The sequence below is a fragment of the Saccoglossus kowalevskii genome, chromosome 10 (genome assembly GCF_978046115.1).
Source record: "Saccoglossus kowalevskii chromosome 10, keSacKowa6.1, whole genome shotgun sequence".
Classification (NCBI taxonomy): domain Eukaryota; kingdom Metazoa; phylum Hemichordata; class Enteropneusta; family Harrimaniidae; genus Saccoglossus; species Saccoglossus kowalevskii.
This window is the reverse complement of record NC_140650.1, coordinates 7,184,813-7,201,950: the sequence shown is the minus strand read 5'-3', so window position 1 is coordinate 7,201,950 and position 17,138 is coordinate 7,184,813. Positions and strand designations below refer to the sequence as shown.

General features: G+C 35.0%; 1 protein-coding gene across 16 annotated transcripts in view; it reads left to right on the top strand.

Annotated features, from left to right (window-relative positions):
• The window catches only part of LOC100371111 (cytotoxic granule associated RNA binding protein TIA1-like), a 106,862-nt gene extending 91,613 nt beyond the window's left edge, over nt 1-15,249 (top strand). For 6 of the 16 annotated variants that reach the window (XM_085504186.1, XM_085504191.1, XM_085504196.1 and 3 more), the window contains 8 exons: nt 1,398-1,492; nt 3,963-4,038; nt 4,982-5,087; nt 5,979-6,092; nt 6,542-6,626; nt 7,551-7,671; nt 8,776-8,936; nt 12,219-15,249. In XM_085504186.1, coding sequence (XP_085360312.1) covers nt 1,398-1,492; nt 3,963-4,038; nt 4,982-5,087; nt 5,979-6,092; nt 6,542-6,626; nt 7,551-7,671; nt 8,776-8,936; nt 12,219-12,420 — 960 coding nt within the window. In that variant the 3' untranslated portion in view covers nt 12,421-15,249. Of the gene's footprint in view, nt 1-1,397; nt 1,493-3,962; nt 4,039-4,981; nt 5,088-5,978; nt 6,093-6,541; nt 6,631-7,550; nt 7,672-8,775; nt 8,937-12,218 lie in introns of those variants that run through there. The other 10 variants (XM_085504187.1, XM_085504197.1, XM_085504193.1 and 7 more) reach the window with 5 other exon arrangements.
• The last annotated feature ends 1,889 nt before the right edge of the window (nt 15,250-17,138 follow it).

Below are 17,138 nucleotides of genomic sequence, written 5' to 3'. Positions count from 1 at the left end.
GATAATGACATGAACTCTACTAATCACCAGAAATTGGCTTTGGCAATCAAATGGTTAAAAAAACTATATTTTAATGTCATCAACTTTATTGTTCTGATAATTTTAATGTCAACCTAGCATTAAATGTAACCCCTCCCCCTGTCCTGCTTACAATTCCTATATGAACATTCTTTTTATTTTAACTTCGGGGAATAAATATTGTCTACAGAGTTGTACTGATAAATTGCTTCTGAAGTTAAATTCATATGCAAATCACCTCAGTTAAACAAACTCTTCTTCTAAAGAATAGAAATGTACAATCCTAAAACATTATGCATTACTGCGTTCAGCAGTTGTTTGGATAAGCTCTGCCTTAGCACGTGTTCACTGAACCATCTGCTACAAATAAGGTCTACCATGCAGGAAAGACAAAACTGTTTAATTATTTTGCTCCTAACAAAAGGCCTCTCAACCCCAACTTTAGAAAAACCTCAACCAATATTTAACAATATTTTAATATTTACTTTGTGATTAATTTTCTTGTTGACCCAAACCTTTGTCAGTTTGATATACGTGTCCCATTACATGCTCTGCCATATGGTAAAACATTTTCTCTTGTTGGTTGCCTTCAAATTACAGTTTCTATTAGAATAAAATGTTCCAGCCAATTTCACTTCTAATTTCACTGTTTTAGTAAATCACTAATCATGGGTTGACTCCTATGATGTTGTTGCTATGGGAACGAATCATGTCTGTGTCGCCTACATTATATTACTCTTCATTTCCAAATGTTCCCAATTTTTTTTTTCATGACTGTCGTTTTCGTTACCTCTCCTACACTGCTATTGTGTGCATACAGGTTGTCAGTGTCCCCAGGGCAAAACACTATTCTAATAAATCGACAAATCATTAAACAACTAATGCTGCAGAGTAGATCCAACATCGAAGACCCTTCTAATTAGTTTGGTTCGTTTCCCTAGCAACTAAATGCTTTTACATCAGTATTACAAGCACTTTGGATTTTAATGTTGTGTGGAATCAAAAATTTACAAAGAACAGATTGCTTACATGGTTTCCTTGGTGAATGTTATTAACATCCAACATTCTATTTGATCATGTTTTTATCATTAAATGAGGTTTTAAAAAACCCAGCAAGTTTACATAACATTTCACACAAATTTAATGTGTAATATGCTCAAAAAGCCATTAAATATTTGTAATTTAACTACAAAAAAGGTACTTGTTTGCATATTAATGTACTCATTTGCATATCCTTCTTCCTAAGGTTACAGTGGCCTTGAATGGCCATCAAATCAATGGAACTATATTTACATTGTGTGCATTTTTTGTTTATTTTTTTTGAAACCCATAGTCTGATGATTGCATAACATTTGTGTTTATGTTTTGTTTCTTTATGTTTGTCAGATCATCACCATGTGTTTGTGGGGGACTTGTCTAGTGAAGTTGACACGCCAGATTTGAAAGCAGCATTTGCACCATTTGGACAAATCTCGTAAGTACTTTCCCTCTTTAACCTCCATGTTTTTTTTGTGTGTGTGTTTTTTACTTTTTTTAATTATTCCATCATTATCATAATTGACCCTATTCACGACCATTTTCAATTAAAATTAAAAAAAAACCATTTTCTTTACTGTCATTGTAGATAATTGCTACAAAAAGATGGATTTGTGTATGCAAATTTGTTGATGTCAGTGAATGGGTCAATTGTCTTCATGCTTTCTCGTATTGAGAGAGAATTTCTTTTCCTTCAACTTATTAAATTTATTTATTCCATTTATTTGTAACTTCATTTTAATATTGTTTTTATTATTTGTTAATCTACACTTTAGCCATTTATCTTTGCTCCATGCCTTTTTGACCTTTTCAGTATTTCAATTGTTGCGCAAGTCATTTGTGCTTATTTTGATGGTTGAAATTGGCAATGTCTTGATGACAATGTTTTCTTTTACATGTTGTCAATGTGAAACGCACATTATTCACAAGTCTAATCAAGTATTCTATTTCTACATTTCCTGTCTGAGGAAATACTTGCTGCTAATTTGCATACAGTGACTGGCACTGGTTGTTCTCGGTGATACCAATTTCTTCGTCACCGTGCGAATGAATCCTTTAAAATAATCTATTTCTGCAGAGAAATCAGAAAAGGTCAAAGATGTTCACTCTTTTTAAATGTTTGATTTCTCCTAAAGTTAGTATGTATAATTTGACACTTATTCAACTAGAATCATAACATTAATTGCAACCCAACGAGTTGTTTTCATTCCATCGTATTGGACGTTTGTGCGTTAGCTGTTCCCATTTCACATTCAATATACATATTCTATATATCACGTTTATTTCACTTGTTTGTTTACTTCTCTCACCAATTTATACTTTATTTTTAAGTTTTTTTTGAATCGTTAATTTTCCTTCCTCTTCAATACCGAAACTTTCTGAGTTTCTTTTTTATCAATTTCTACGATTTTCAGCGGCGTTTGATTGCCAGTCGATCTATATCTGTCCGACCAAGTTGGACCCCATGACAAAGAATGTATAATCTGACTACTACCAACAAATAAAATGTGCATTCAATGAATTGCAGGCTATGTATGCCGTTTCCTACCTTATATTTTTATTCTACTTTTCATATAATCGTATATGTAGTGGCTATTTGGGTCTTGGCGTGTGTCTTTAGATGTTTTCAATATTTCCATTTATGCTAGCTGTTTAAATATCCGCCAACTAGATATTTGTTAGTTTTTCACATTTTTGCATATTTATTAAATATCATATTTAAAATTCTACATGTACTTTATTCTGAAAGCATGAATACAGTTTTAGTAGTATCTCACTCTTGTCTAGGCCAGCCAGGCACCCCCATCCCCTTCCCCTCCCCCTCTTAATCGGCACAAGAACACCCTTCCCATGTTTCCTTGTTTGAAATTAGACTACTAACTTTAGGAGAAATTTCTTTGCATTTAGCTAAGGGTATAGCAATTGTTATTTATGAGAACAAATTCTAACATTATTACTAATTACTGATTCTGGTTTTTCTGTTTGCATGAAGTAGTTTATTTGTGTGTTATTGGTGTAGGGTGAAAACTGACAGGGAGACTTCCACGCTATTAATGTTAACTGCATGGTGGTGCTTGTACTGATTTAGAGTGAGGGACAGGAACAAGAAATCCCAACTGAAAACTAATTCAGATTAAACTAATACTAGGCTCTATTAGGTTGTGAAATTGCTACAAAATGTCAATTTTCTGCGAAAAAACATAAAAAAAATCATGGATTGTTGTGTGGGGGCAGGTTGTTTCCTGTTTTTGCTTTTCCGAATTTGTGATTCCTATTCCTATTTACCATGATCGCATGCTTCAGATCGTTGATTTTCGATTTCAAGATCAGAATTACTCTCACAAATTTGTGTGTATTCTAAACCAAATAAATGAAATGTGCCGTTTTATTTTGGTTTTGGCTTTCCATACCTTTTCTTTTTGTTTGTTTATTTATTTACTTATTTACTTATTTGTTCACACCATATGATCTACAATGCCATTTGATTTGATTGGTAGTAGCTATTATGCCTAACACAGACAGAGTTACAAGGATGGTTAATGACTATTAACTTATGAATGTATGTGAATTAAAAAAAAAGATAAATTGTGAGCAGCTTGTCAAGCACCAATGGCATTGTACATCATGCTAGTACAAACATATTGTAACCATGGAAACAGCTTGTATTTCTCAATATTGCATTTATGTTTTTTGGTGTGTTTGAGACTTTGAGGAGTACAAGATAGAAATATTTTGCCATTTCCTTACATGCATGTTTACAACTCAATGCATTACGTGTCATTGCAACATTATGTGTAATAAAAAAAAAAATTCTAGCCCGGTTTCATTTTAATGTGTTCGTTTCATACATTTGATTTTACCAACGTCAAAATTAGTAATTGATTGATTTGATTTTCTTTGCCTTGCAGAGACGCTCGTGTAGTTAAGGACTTACAAACAAACAAATCTAAAGGATATGGCTTTGTTTCTTTTCTCAATAAAGTGGTAAGTGATGATAATTGAATGCAAACTTATTTCATGTTTTTCTTCTAGGGATCTTGTGAAATAGACTTGTTCATTGTTTGCTGCCATCGTTACAAACCATTAATGATCATGGCAGGCTGCTTGTATGTACTTTAGCAAGAAAATTTAATATCACTGTATATCATATTGATAAATTTATCACTATTTTATAGCCTTTTTTTATTATCAAAGAATGAGGTTTTGCAGATTTAATTGTACATTGGAACCAGGTGGGTGAATCGCCCCGAGGACAGATCATGCTAGATACCCATCTAGTTTCTATACAGTTGAATATTGTTTTTCTGATTAATATTAGTATAGTTATAAGAGTATTAAGTCCAGCATATTCTTTCATTCACTTTGTTTTCAGTGTCTAATTATATTGATTCAAATGTTATTTCAAATTATTATTGTTATTGTCTGTATCATAAAGGAAAAACCAACCCATATAATGACTTGTCTCAAGAGGGCGCTGTTTATGTTGATAGGATTTTCCTATAAAACAGATGTCGTAACACACAATATAATCATCTCTATTTTATTTTATTTTTCAACAAATAATGACATACTGATGTACATGCATTTTTTTTACTATACAATAACAATTTGTTTAGAGAAACCAATGGTATTTTTGACATTATGGTTAATTATGGTTCAATTAGATAACCACAGAGTGTATTCATATTATCTACACTGACTCGATGTCTTAATTATACACTTTGTGATTTCTTTGGTGACTACTGCCCAAATTATATATTATAGTTTAAACCTGTTGTTCAAAAAATCTAGAACAAAAGCAAATACTGATAGTAAATTAAATCATTCACCTTGATCGTTTGCTGTCTTGTCACTCGTTACTTCACAGCAGACACATAGCTAATGAAGTATAGAAAAGTAGATTGAGGGCGCTGTTTTGTTTTTGCAGGATGCAGAGAATGCCATACAGGGAATGAATGGACAGTGGTTGAGTGGGAGAGCAATTCGTACTAATTGGGCCACACGTAAACCTCCACCGCCTCGGCAGCCAGAAAGTAAGTAATCCACTCGCTAAGTTCTAGCTACTGTAAACTGCTAAATTATCACTGCTAAGAATGGCAATTTGATGGTTTTATGGCATTCTCTGAGACAATAGAATCCCAGTCTGCAGAAATTTTGTCTAAATTAAAGCAGTTTACAGTAAATTATGTCTGTCTAACGATAATTAGCGTAGCCAAGACGTGCTTTTACTACTGATTAGTTGAGTACATCATCTTTCTGAAAATTACATACGAGTTCTCATCACGGGAGTTTGTCATCTTCCAAAACGCATATAATTAGAATACTTTATCAGAGCTACTCTTGTGATTGGGTCAATATAGTAACTTCATTTATTTTGTTTTTGATTACTTATAAATATTGTTTCATTATATTTGCTTTATCCATCCCTAACATAGCCTTTGCCTGAAGTGTATGTTCTTTTTTTGGATTTATTTATTCAATAGAATTACATTTTTCCTTTAACCTTTATCCTGCCACCTATTGTGCTTTTACATTGACTTGACCAAATTAAGAGAGTTAATTTAAAAATTTATTGCTTTAAAAAAAAAAAAGAAAACACCCAGATAAAGACTAAAGACAAACCGCCAGTAACATAACTCCTTGTTGGTGATCGTTTTTTTTTTTTTTTTTGGGGGGGGGGGGGGTCAAAGTTGCATAATATATAATCAACATTCAAAAAATTAACATGTCAAAATATGTTGCCATTGGGATGGTGTCCAGTTCCACCAAGACTTTGACTTTGGTAGAAATATGCACTTAAGATATTTCATCACCAATGCCAGTTTGTTACTGACTTTATTTGGGTGTATGTATGTGCACTGCATGTGTGAAGAAAGCTGTCTCAGTCGCCGAACTTTGAGGCGTTACAATTGTTGTAATGTTAGGTTTTTCATTTGCGTCTGCAGCCACCAAACAACTATCCTATGACGACGTGTGCAACTCTTCTAGCTATACCAACACAACAGTTTATATTGGGGGTGTGACAACAGGACTGACGGGTATGTACCGCTTTCATCTCGCAAATCATATTAGTCTTTCTTTACATTGACTCGTTGATTCAATATATGGCACCAATTCGTCTCTGCTGATTGATACTTAGTGGCGAAGTGGTCACATGATCACAACCAATTAAGATTTAATATTTACAAGGTTACCTTATACCATGCAACATGTTAACAGTCATTGAAATTAAGTCGGTTATTTATGTATTCTTAATGTCTAGTAGTGCCTACGTAAATGTTCCAACATGCTTGTCAAGTACTTTGAGGTTATCACCTGCTTGGCCTTGGTGCTGTTAATGTCAAATGCAGACTATAAGATATTGATCTTTGACCCTGTTACTGTATCTACTGTCTGCATCTATCTAAAGATGCTTTCATTCCTTTCTATTGCTCCCATTTCGTTGGATAATACTTTTAATTGCCAGCATCGATTTTATCTCTTGCAGAGGGAAAAATGAGGGAAACTTTTTCTCACTATGGACATATACAAGAAGTTAGGATATTCCCAGATAAAGGATATGCTTTTATTCGGTAAGTTTTTATTTTCCGTCTTTTTACCGCTCTCACAAATACACTTGTACCGACATGATGTATTCAAGCAATTTATTTGAAGGTATAATTACCAAAGCTTCACATGTCTCCATTAGTGAATTCACTTCCTGGCTTCAGTCATTACAAGCCACTCATTTACTGATTCTTAACAATTATTTGTGCTGAGGGAAAATACTCTAGGGGTAGTCCTGCTTCTTCTGTTTTTGGTTAAGGGAATGTGTTTACCATAATGTGTTCCAACCTCTTCATCGGTAGATATGTGTAAATTTCTAAATAGCAAACTCAGACAGTTGCTACGTACTTGCTGTGCCGAAACTTTCCTAAACAACCTAACATACGTTCAGAAACATTTCCATCACAATGTCATGACCTCATTTCCCATCTCAATGTCATGACCACATTTCTCATCACAATGTCATGACCACATTTCCCATCACAATGTCATGACCACGTTCTAAATTTGTTAACAGATGAATTGCACTTTAGCTCTCTCTCTGCCCATCCAAACTTTGAACAGATTTCAGGGCCAACATAAAGATTATAATATTTTTGGTCATTCAAATATGCTTCAAAACAAAACCATTAAATCAAGACCTTTGAAGATTCAGTAAGAAAGGGAGAGTGTCTGTTACCCTACTTACTAGATGGACGAGGCCCATGTCGCAATACAAGTCTGATCAAGTCTAAGTTACTGTATGATGAATGCGTCTCAGGTTGATGAAAGACTCAAAGCAATGCTTTACATTTCTCATCCTTTCTCATCAGTCAACAGAGCACAAGTCATTAAACGTAGATCCCTTCTCATTATGGCGCAGTAACGAGAACTTATGATTATATTTTATTGAGCTGTGCATTTATCAGCATCACAAATGTTCAGACAATTGTAATGTTTTCTTTTGTTAGATTCATGACTCATGAGAGTGCAGCACATGCAATCGTCTCAGTGAATGGATCTCAGATAAACGGACACATGGTCAAATGTTCCTGGGGTAAAGAGTCCTCTGATCCTTTGTACCAAGCACAGGTATGTAAATCTTAAACATCTCTACCCCCTGCATGTACATGTGCTGATTGCTCATAGCAGTATTCCATGTCTCTGTAACTCTGATCACCTATTCCCCCATTTTCTGCATGTTTTCGTTTTTTTCACCAATGCTTTCCAAGTGGGGAAAAGTTAGTTAAGTTTCAGAGACAGAAACCTGGTTTGGTACCATTCCCTGTGTACTTGTACTCAGTCATTTTAGAGAGGGGTATAGCCCCTATTGCTATGATCAATTACATTGTTTTTTTTCTTTTGAATGTATGCATGACCATTTTACATCATTGTCATTTGTTTTAATCCCCTTCCCAACCCTTCCCACTCCCTTGTCTATACGCTAAAAAATTCAGACTGCAAGTCAAAATTTTATTCATTTATTTATTTTCGTTCAGTGAATGTTTTTTTTTTTTTTTAATTCAAATGCTTGCAGTCCCCATCATGCTTGAAGGAAGCCCCACGGAATGAATGTCATATCATAATTTAAGTTTAAATCTGCTTTTGCAAAACTGAATCAGGTTAACCTAGAAGGTTTATTTCACTAAAAGCTGTTGATTCATTGGGATAAAAACATTTTGGTTGAAACTTCAAGACAAAGATCTTTCTATTTCTTTACATTGGTATACTGATGGTTATGGTCAATACTTTATATAGCAAATTCAAGTTTATTCATATTTTTAGAGATATAATTGTGGATTTTTTTTCAAAGTGAAAACGTCAAATTCTTGTTGGAATCTTTTAGTTGTAGGTGTTTTGCCTTTACATCCTAAATATTACTTGTGTATATTAAGTACCATTTTGTCTTAGAATTAAAGAAATAAAAAAAATACAGCACATGCTCTTCAAAAAAACTTTTTGTATTAAACATCAACTTTGGTCTATGTAATCGCTATATTTAATGTTATACCATCAATATTACTAAAATGTTATCTTTATCTTGGTGTTATAAAATATGATAAAAATTCTATTAATTGATACTTGACTTTGATCTTAAAAAATACAGTGACATTCTTTCCAATATTTTGTGGGCTTCCTTTCATCCACGGCAGAGAAACTTAGAAGTTCTCTTTTAAATTTCCCCCAACATGACAGCCAAATACCTATCCTGGCTATTACAATTACCAACAGGGACAATGGAATCAATACTACCAACAGTATGCTACCCAGCAGCCCCAGGTGCAGCCACAGCAATATATGGCAGGAGCGGCTGCTGTGCCACAACAAAGCAGCTATTACTACCCACAATATCAAGGGTGAGTCTCCATCTTTCTAAAAATTGTCAAATGGTGCAACCAGCAGTATTGCAAATGTACTTCACTGCTGACAAATTATCAATATTCGTACCAGCTTCTTATTATAAACTACATTTGGGAACTGATCATTACCACCCAGCCGGTTTCCTGCGAGTTTGACTCGGTTTACCGTACCGGTCGTTGCTTTACCGTAGCGATCATTGCTTTACCGTACTGACCGTTGCTTTACTGTACCGGCCAGTGCATCACTGTACCGGCTGGACAATTACCGTACTGATAAGACCAATACTGACTATTTATCACCTTCGATTAATGAATGCATGGTAAACGAAGCCCCGGTAACTGATCGGCGCCCTGCCGGTAACCGTGAGTCGTGCATAAATTAATTGGGCATTTTGCAAACAATAAGAATTTTTTTTTACCCATTGAAAGTGAATAATTTGAAAAGGACATTACAACAGAGTGTTACGTCCCAGTCGACTAGAGGACTGGATGGTTTAATGATTTGTTTATATTTGTCAGTAAGCTCACACAGTGGAAAGAAAGTCGGACAGCCGTCGAAATATAAATAAATAAATTAAATAAAAAAGTCTTTCTGAAATTCTTCGCATGTGTTTTTTTTCAATATACGCGTGTTATTCACATATTCATGATTGCCTGTACGCTATACAACGACAGTCCTACATCGTAGCTTACCCACGACATTGAATATAACGTCCCAACCTGTTGCATGAATTCGATGATACTTGCATAATGTGTCAGCATGACTCGCTTGGCCGAGCTCACATGTATTTAAATTCGGGCTTGGGCGTTCGAAAATCTGTTTTGGTACTTTGTTGACAATAACACGCGCAACGCGTGCACGTAGTCCAGATAAAATTCAAGTGTGTAAAACGGAATTTGACCTCGCTCTCACACCCAGTGCGAGCGATGTATTTGAACATAGTTTGTGTGGGTATATTTATTCTACAAGTATTATTGATGACTGTGTCAGAGTGACTGTATCATTGAAAAATGCGTTTCGAGACAAAAAACAGACACGTTTTTTTCCGAATGAATCCTCAGTTTCACACATATTGTTTTCTTGTGAACGACTTAAAAGTGTCTCTGGCCACATGGAGTTGTCGGTTTTACCCAGTCCAATTCCAATCCACTGGCATCATGCCATTTGCTCTCAGTCGTTTTCTGTGGTGTTAGGTCTGTACAAAATACCCAGTCTAATTCTAGACTGTGTCCATTGAACTGGTTGTACTCGGGGCCCTGAAAAGGGCCGGTTGCATTTAATGCAATGCTTTCCGAGCAAGGTTGGTGTATCAAATCATTTGAATACATAATAATAATTGCAGAAAATAAATCACTGTAAATTTGTGGAGAAAGAATTACAACACACAGTGTCAAATTGAACCGGTCAACTAAATTATTCAACATTGCCCCTGGCCTTTATAATAAGTTGCCGTGCGTTGCCATGGTGACCATCAAAACATTTGCCAAATTCCGTCCGATCCATTGTAAGCTGATATTCAAGTCTCAGGTGTAAAATCGAAAACAAAGGGTTTGCGTGTTTATAAAAAAATAAATACATGTATTATATGCAAAACACGCATTTACTACTTTGTATCAAATTGGATGTCGTCAAATATTTAGCCCAATCACTGAATACAAAAACATCCAAGCACACATGCACTGGTGCCAGATGAAGTGAAAAAATGAAAACAAAATTACGTCTGCACTGTGCATTTGTAACAATAACCAAAATCATTGGGTTACATGCCAAAACTACCGACTCAGGATTCATTATACACAAATATAGCCACTTTTATGGAACTGTTATTTTTGTAATCTACTTTGTTGGCTCAGTTGATTTGAGTGCACTGACCCCCATTTAAAAAAAAATATTGTATAAAATAAAGACACAGTTCCGTCTGTAGTCATATCCATCATTTGATTGTTCCAAAGTTGCGTTGACAAAGACGGAAGGCCTTGGTGAAGCTCTCATTCGCACCATGGACGTACTGAGAGCTCCATGGTCTCACAAAAATCACAATCGCAACTTGAATGTAAATATTATGCAATAATAATGGTAAAGTTTAATCTCTGACAAATACAAAGACGCAACAAATTGAACTGGTGGTGTATTTGAACTCGAAAGCTACTGCATAGCAAACATGAACAAAATGATTTATAAACAGACTATAACTACAAACGAAACAAATTCTACTCAAATTAATTCAACAGTTTTGCTTTCTCTGGCGATCCTGTGCATAAAACTGAAATTCAAACAGGTCGGAATTTTACCGGTAAACCGGAAAATCAATGCATAAATTAACTTGTCAGAGGTGTGAATTGCCTCCTGCCAGTAGGGCGACGGCCTTGCCGGTACGGCGAATGACCTTCGGGTACGGTAAAGAACCTGCCTGAACGGTGAAGAACTGGCCGGTACGGTAAAAAAACGCACGCCACGGGAGACTCACAGGAAACCGGCTTGGTGGTAATGATCAGTTCCCTTAGAACTATCAGTATTACTATTTTGTTTGTAAGGGTATGAGTCTTGCAATACTGCTGGTTGGATTGCTTTTTTAGCTCCGCTGTCGACTTTGTCGAGCGGAGCTTATCATACGAGTGAATGTCCGTCGTCCATGTCAATGTTTTACTTTTTCGACTTCTTCTTGAAAACTACAAGCCTAATGCTTTGATACTTGGTGTATATATACCTTGGGTTAATCTCTCTTAGATTTGTTCATTTCATGATATCTTCAATTCTCTAATTTTGGTGAATATTTTTGTCATTTTTGGTAAAAAGTGATATTTTCGACTTCTTGTTAAAAACCGCAAGTCCAATTGCTTTGATACTTACATATATAGGTACTACATGTGGATCTCTCTGATTTGTTCATTTTGTAATGATATCACCAATTATCTAATTTTGATGATTATTGTCATTTTTAGTAAAAGTGATATTTTCGACTTCTTGTTGACTTCTTACAAATTTGTTCATTTCATGGTGATATCTTCAATTATCTAATTTTGATGATTAGTTTGTCATTTTTGGTGAAACGTGATATTTTTTAATTCTTGTTAAAAACAGCAAGTCCCATTGCTCTGTTACTTACATATTGTTCATTTTCTAATGATACCTTCTGTTCTTTAATTGAAATGTGCATTGCTAGCAGCGGAGCTATCTTTATATTCGTAGAGGCTTTCAACAGTCCTGTGTTAACAAATCTGAACACCTGATTACATTTCTCATGACTGACTAGATCATATTTTCTCACGGTTTTGCAGACCGAATGTAATGGTTGGATACAACATGCCAGCTGGTTATGGTGCACAGGCTGGGCAGCCTACATTAACACAACAAAGTTATGCAGCTGGTCAGCAACAGCCGACAATGAATCAAGTCCTGCCGAGCAACCCTGGCGGCCTTCTGCCCACTCCTGCATCTCAACCAAGCTACATGCAGCCACAAGGGTACCAGGCCCAGTAAAGGAGTCTTCAGAAAACATGTGACGTTGCCATGGGAATATCATCATCATCGTTGTCATAGAATAGAGACTGAAGGTTTTGTGTACCAAGGACTGCATGTTTTCTTCCCAGGACACAAACACACCTAATTGTTACAACGTGTCAAGATGATGGACGATATACCAGTGGTAACACCACTAACTGTTGTACATAATGTCACACGAATGTATAATTTGAGTCAAATTCAAATAAATTTTCCTGTGATAGAAATGTTCAAGCAAGGCGTTCTACAGAATGAACATTGGCTTCAAAGCATTGTTCATTAGCCAGGGTCTGTAATCTAGGCTGCAAATTACAATGAATTAATTTTATTCATCTGCGGCAAGGTCTCTGATTGACAGCTGTATTTTAGTTGGACACTTTTACTGGCTAATCATTTCATTGTCCATCCATATTATCATGCTTTCTTTTGTAGACTAGAGAACTGGCAGTATCCCGGTGATATTGTTGCCTTCATCTGCTGTATAGCATTTCCTAAGTTAGGCAAGAATTTTTGAATTAAAAAAAAAAAAAAATTAATAATTATATGTAGTAAGTTTTGAAGAAAAGTATGAAAGAAAAAAAACAGACACGTCCAAATCAGTTTACTATTTTGTCGGAACCATAAAAGTATTTTTCTGATAACCTTGTCAAAAATGGTGTCAAACAGAGGCCTTGCTGCAGTACCACAGATTCATTTGTGTAAAAAGATTTTTAAAATGGCTGGTATCAGCCAAACTGTGTAAAGATCTATAGTAACTAGTAACCCCTACCCTCAGTAGTATAGTTTACAAAGGTATAAGAAAAAAAATTGTTGGTGCCCTTGCGTGAAAGATAGTAGTTAGAGCAGTGCGTGTGTGTGTGTGTGTGTTTTGCTCGTATAGCAGCATTGTGACAAGAATACAGTGTGTATAAGCTGTCAGAGGCAGGCTGACATTACTAGACATAGGTATATATGTGGTAGTAGTCCAAAGTACAGTGTTGTGCCAGCTTCACTTTTTTGTTTGTCAGTTTCGAAACCAGCAAAAGAAAGACTTAGAAATTCACAAAACAGTAGTTGCTTATTGACAGACCGTGTCTGAGTCTGAATGGTAAAGTTCCTTTTTAAAACGGTGTTTATACAAAATGATCACACCCCCTCCCCTATTCATATTGTTAATGTAAATGTTGGTACTCTCTGCTTGTGCATTCACAGCTTGATTCAGCTGTCTTCAATATCTTTTATGCCACCTAATATTATGGGATAGATTGAGATTTTTCAGAAACTGACTGCTGGTTTTTTTGTTCATGGTGTTGACGGGGAAATCAAGTTGTATTTTTTTTATTTTAAATAAACTCTGTGTAGCACATATTCTCAGATCTCAGGCAAATTCTCTATTTTCTATTTTCATTGGATTTCAGATAAAACGAATGGAACGCTTCAATATTTTGTCTCCACCAGCTTTTTGACCCTTGTGTTGCCCGCAGTTTATATAAACAAGAACAAAACTTCTCTTTTTTGAAAAGAAATAATTTGTCCGTAATTTGTGTATACTTCCTAATATATATTTAGATACAATAAAAGATGCATCAAAATTCCAGATTGTGTACAGGCATCGTATGAAGGTTTCTTCTTTTCCTAGATACAAGTCCGTTTTATAGAGAAAACTTTTAAAAAAGGCAGCTGTTTTCATAATTTAAATTTTTGTTTTCGTAAGTTATGCATACGATTTGATGGTAACTCAAGGGTTTATTAGAGTTATGGTGGAAGATGGTTCGGGTACTTTATGCTTTATGGGTACATACTTTTTAGATGCTGTGTAAAAATAAACTTGATTTTGGCATTTTGATGGAGTTTGGTTTTTAAAATCAAGAAAGACAATGTTTTCAACTTGTGCTACTTTTTGAGGTAGAATCTTCTAAAATTTGTTTAGATTTTGATAAGAGTGTCACCTTTGATATTACCTGGTAGGAGAAAATGATTTGTAGCATTATGCTCTGGATCATCTGCATTCTTATCTCCTAGTAACTGCATCAATTTTGTATTTAAAAAAAGAGAGGGCAATATTTTAGTTTCTATAAAGTCCTTTCATTTGTTTCTGGTCGAAGTAGTGCTCAGTGTGTTGTATTATTATTGTTTTTGCTTTGTATTTATGTCAAAAGAGGTACTTTTAAAGTACTGATTGTTGTCAGAATCTTGTATAAAAAAATAATATCAGTCTGAATTGATGTATTTGTAATTTGTACATAACTGAGAAAAAATCTTTTGATACACACAATATACCTGTGACCTATGACTTCTGTGTGCTTTACATGTGATCACATGACCCCCCCCCCCCCCCCCAGAGTACATGGGCAGTTCATACCTGTGAAGATCCTGGTGTAAAGACAGTGCTGGCCTAAAATTTTAAAAAGATTAAAAAAAATGTGTTTTCTTTTTGAGAAAGAGAGAGAGGAAAAACAAATAAGTGCTTAAATTTAGTATATGGGCAATCTTAATCCCAATGAATGTCTTGTTTTTAAGGGTATAGTCGTAGAATGTAACCATAGACACAAAATATGCAGTTAAACTTACTGGGGTAGCAGAATATCTAGTCTGGTAAAAATATAAATTATGATTGGATTTAAAGATTGGGGGAAAAAGTTGTAGTTAGCTAGATAAAAACTGTAATCTTTTAGACTGTAGTATTGTTGAGTTTGTAGTTTATTGTATCAGACTGTCAAAACCAGTTGCCATGGTAACGAAGCTCCTAAGAAAAGCGTTGTAATTCATTTGACATCTGGTTTTGCAGATGAACAGAAAAAAGCAAATAAAAATATAATTTGTAAATTTCTTCATGTTTCTTTATTTTCTCTACACACTCCAACCCTACTTTCCAATGTTACTAAGGAGATTTGAACCGAATTAAAGATTGTATGTCATGTTCTTCCTATTTTCATTATGTGGCTTCATACCAGAACATGGCTTCAGAATAAAAAAAATAGGGGTCACTGGGTGGTTTTTTGACTCCCATGTGCGAAGCACATAATGGGAGACAGAGTCTGCAGTTAGTGTGTGTGTGTGTATGTGTGTCCGTCCGTGTCTGTATGTGTGTTCGTCCGTCTGTTCCCACTGCTATCTCGAGAACCATACATCGGTTTTTGATGAAACTTTGTGCATAGGTGCTCTTGGCCACTGCGCATATTTGATTAGGTTTTGGTAAAAACCATGCATATTAATGACCTAATTTGCATGATAATTACAAACTACAATTCTTATTGCTTTGATCCTTGGTGTATATGTACCTATGGCAAACCTTTCTTAGATTTGTTCATTTCGTGATATCTTCAATTCTCTAATTTTGAAAACTGCAAGTCAATTGCTGTGATATTATACATGTAGGTACCTCAGACCTCTCTCGGATTTTTTTCATTTTCTAATGATTTCTTTAATTTAACAGCGGAGCTCTCAGCCGAGAGGCTGCTTGTTTTTTTCTCTCTTCCTCTATTCCGTATACAAGTCTGAAATAGACAATGGCCAAAATTTGCATCTTTACACTGGTTTCTATGGTGACATTTTGCTCAGTGATATGCAATTAAAAAAAAAATGTAAATTATTGATATGAAAATGTTTCAAAACAAATTGACATATGATTTTGTGCGTTTCCACGGTAATCTCCCTTATGAATTGCATGCATGTGCAATAACATGCTCAGTAAATTTGAGTCGTCATAGTGGAGGCCAACTGAATTAAGTGGGATAGTCACTGCTAGTTTCCCATGGTTAGATAAAATGCTATAATTTGTATTGTATCTTTGTCCACAGCAATCTCTGTGATGCTACTGTTGCAATAGCTTGTGAAGGTATTGTTCTAGAGATTGAATGCATGACTAGAGATTTATTGGACTCTTGTGACTATTTACAAATAACCGTGGATGAGACCTCATTAAAAAAAACACCACATCTATAACACTTGCAGATATATTTCTTTAAGCGTTGCTTCATTGAAGACATTGAGATCACGATTTGATCAACATATTTAATAACCATATATGGTCATGTGACCTCAGTGCTTTATGATCTGGTCAACTTATTTAATAACCATATATGGTCATGTGACAATGCAAAACTCATCTACTATGTACAGATGAAAAGATTTTAACTGACCTGGCCCTAATATTGGTAACTAAGCTGAGAATATTGCATGCGATAATTAACATACATGATTTGCGAGTGGTGGCATATTTTAATAAAAATAATATTTTAATATAAAAGATTGACGATGAAAAACGCCTACACGATCAGTAAAACATCTTGTATGTAAACGTAGAGAGCGGTGTAGAGAATTGTATATATTAACAATATCGTGAATACGAGCAGATTGCAAATAATCACTTTATTCTTCTGAAATATAAAACTAATAAATCCAAAATACAACAAAAAATCCTGTGTTATCTCATGAGAGGATACAGGTGTTTCAGTCAGTTTGATGCGGAGATGGCAATATGTTTGCATTTCTAACTGTATTCAATTCCTACACTAGTTGTCTATTAAAGTCTGGCATACAACAATACTTCACATGTTTCATAAGATCTCTTTATGATGGATCACCTGAGGTAATTGTAGCAAAGTTGAGGGCGTGCACGACTGCAAGGTAATAAACAAGAGCATTTTTTTCCTTACAATCATTGGTGGCGCAATCACAATCACATTTGCAATCACAATCACAGTGCATGTATTGTT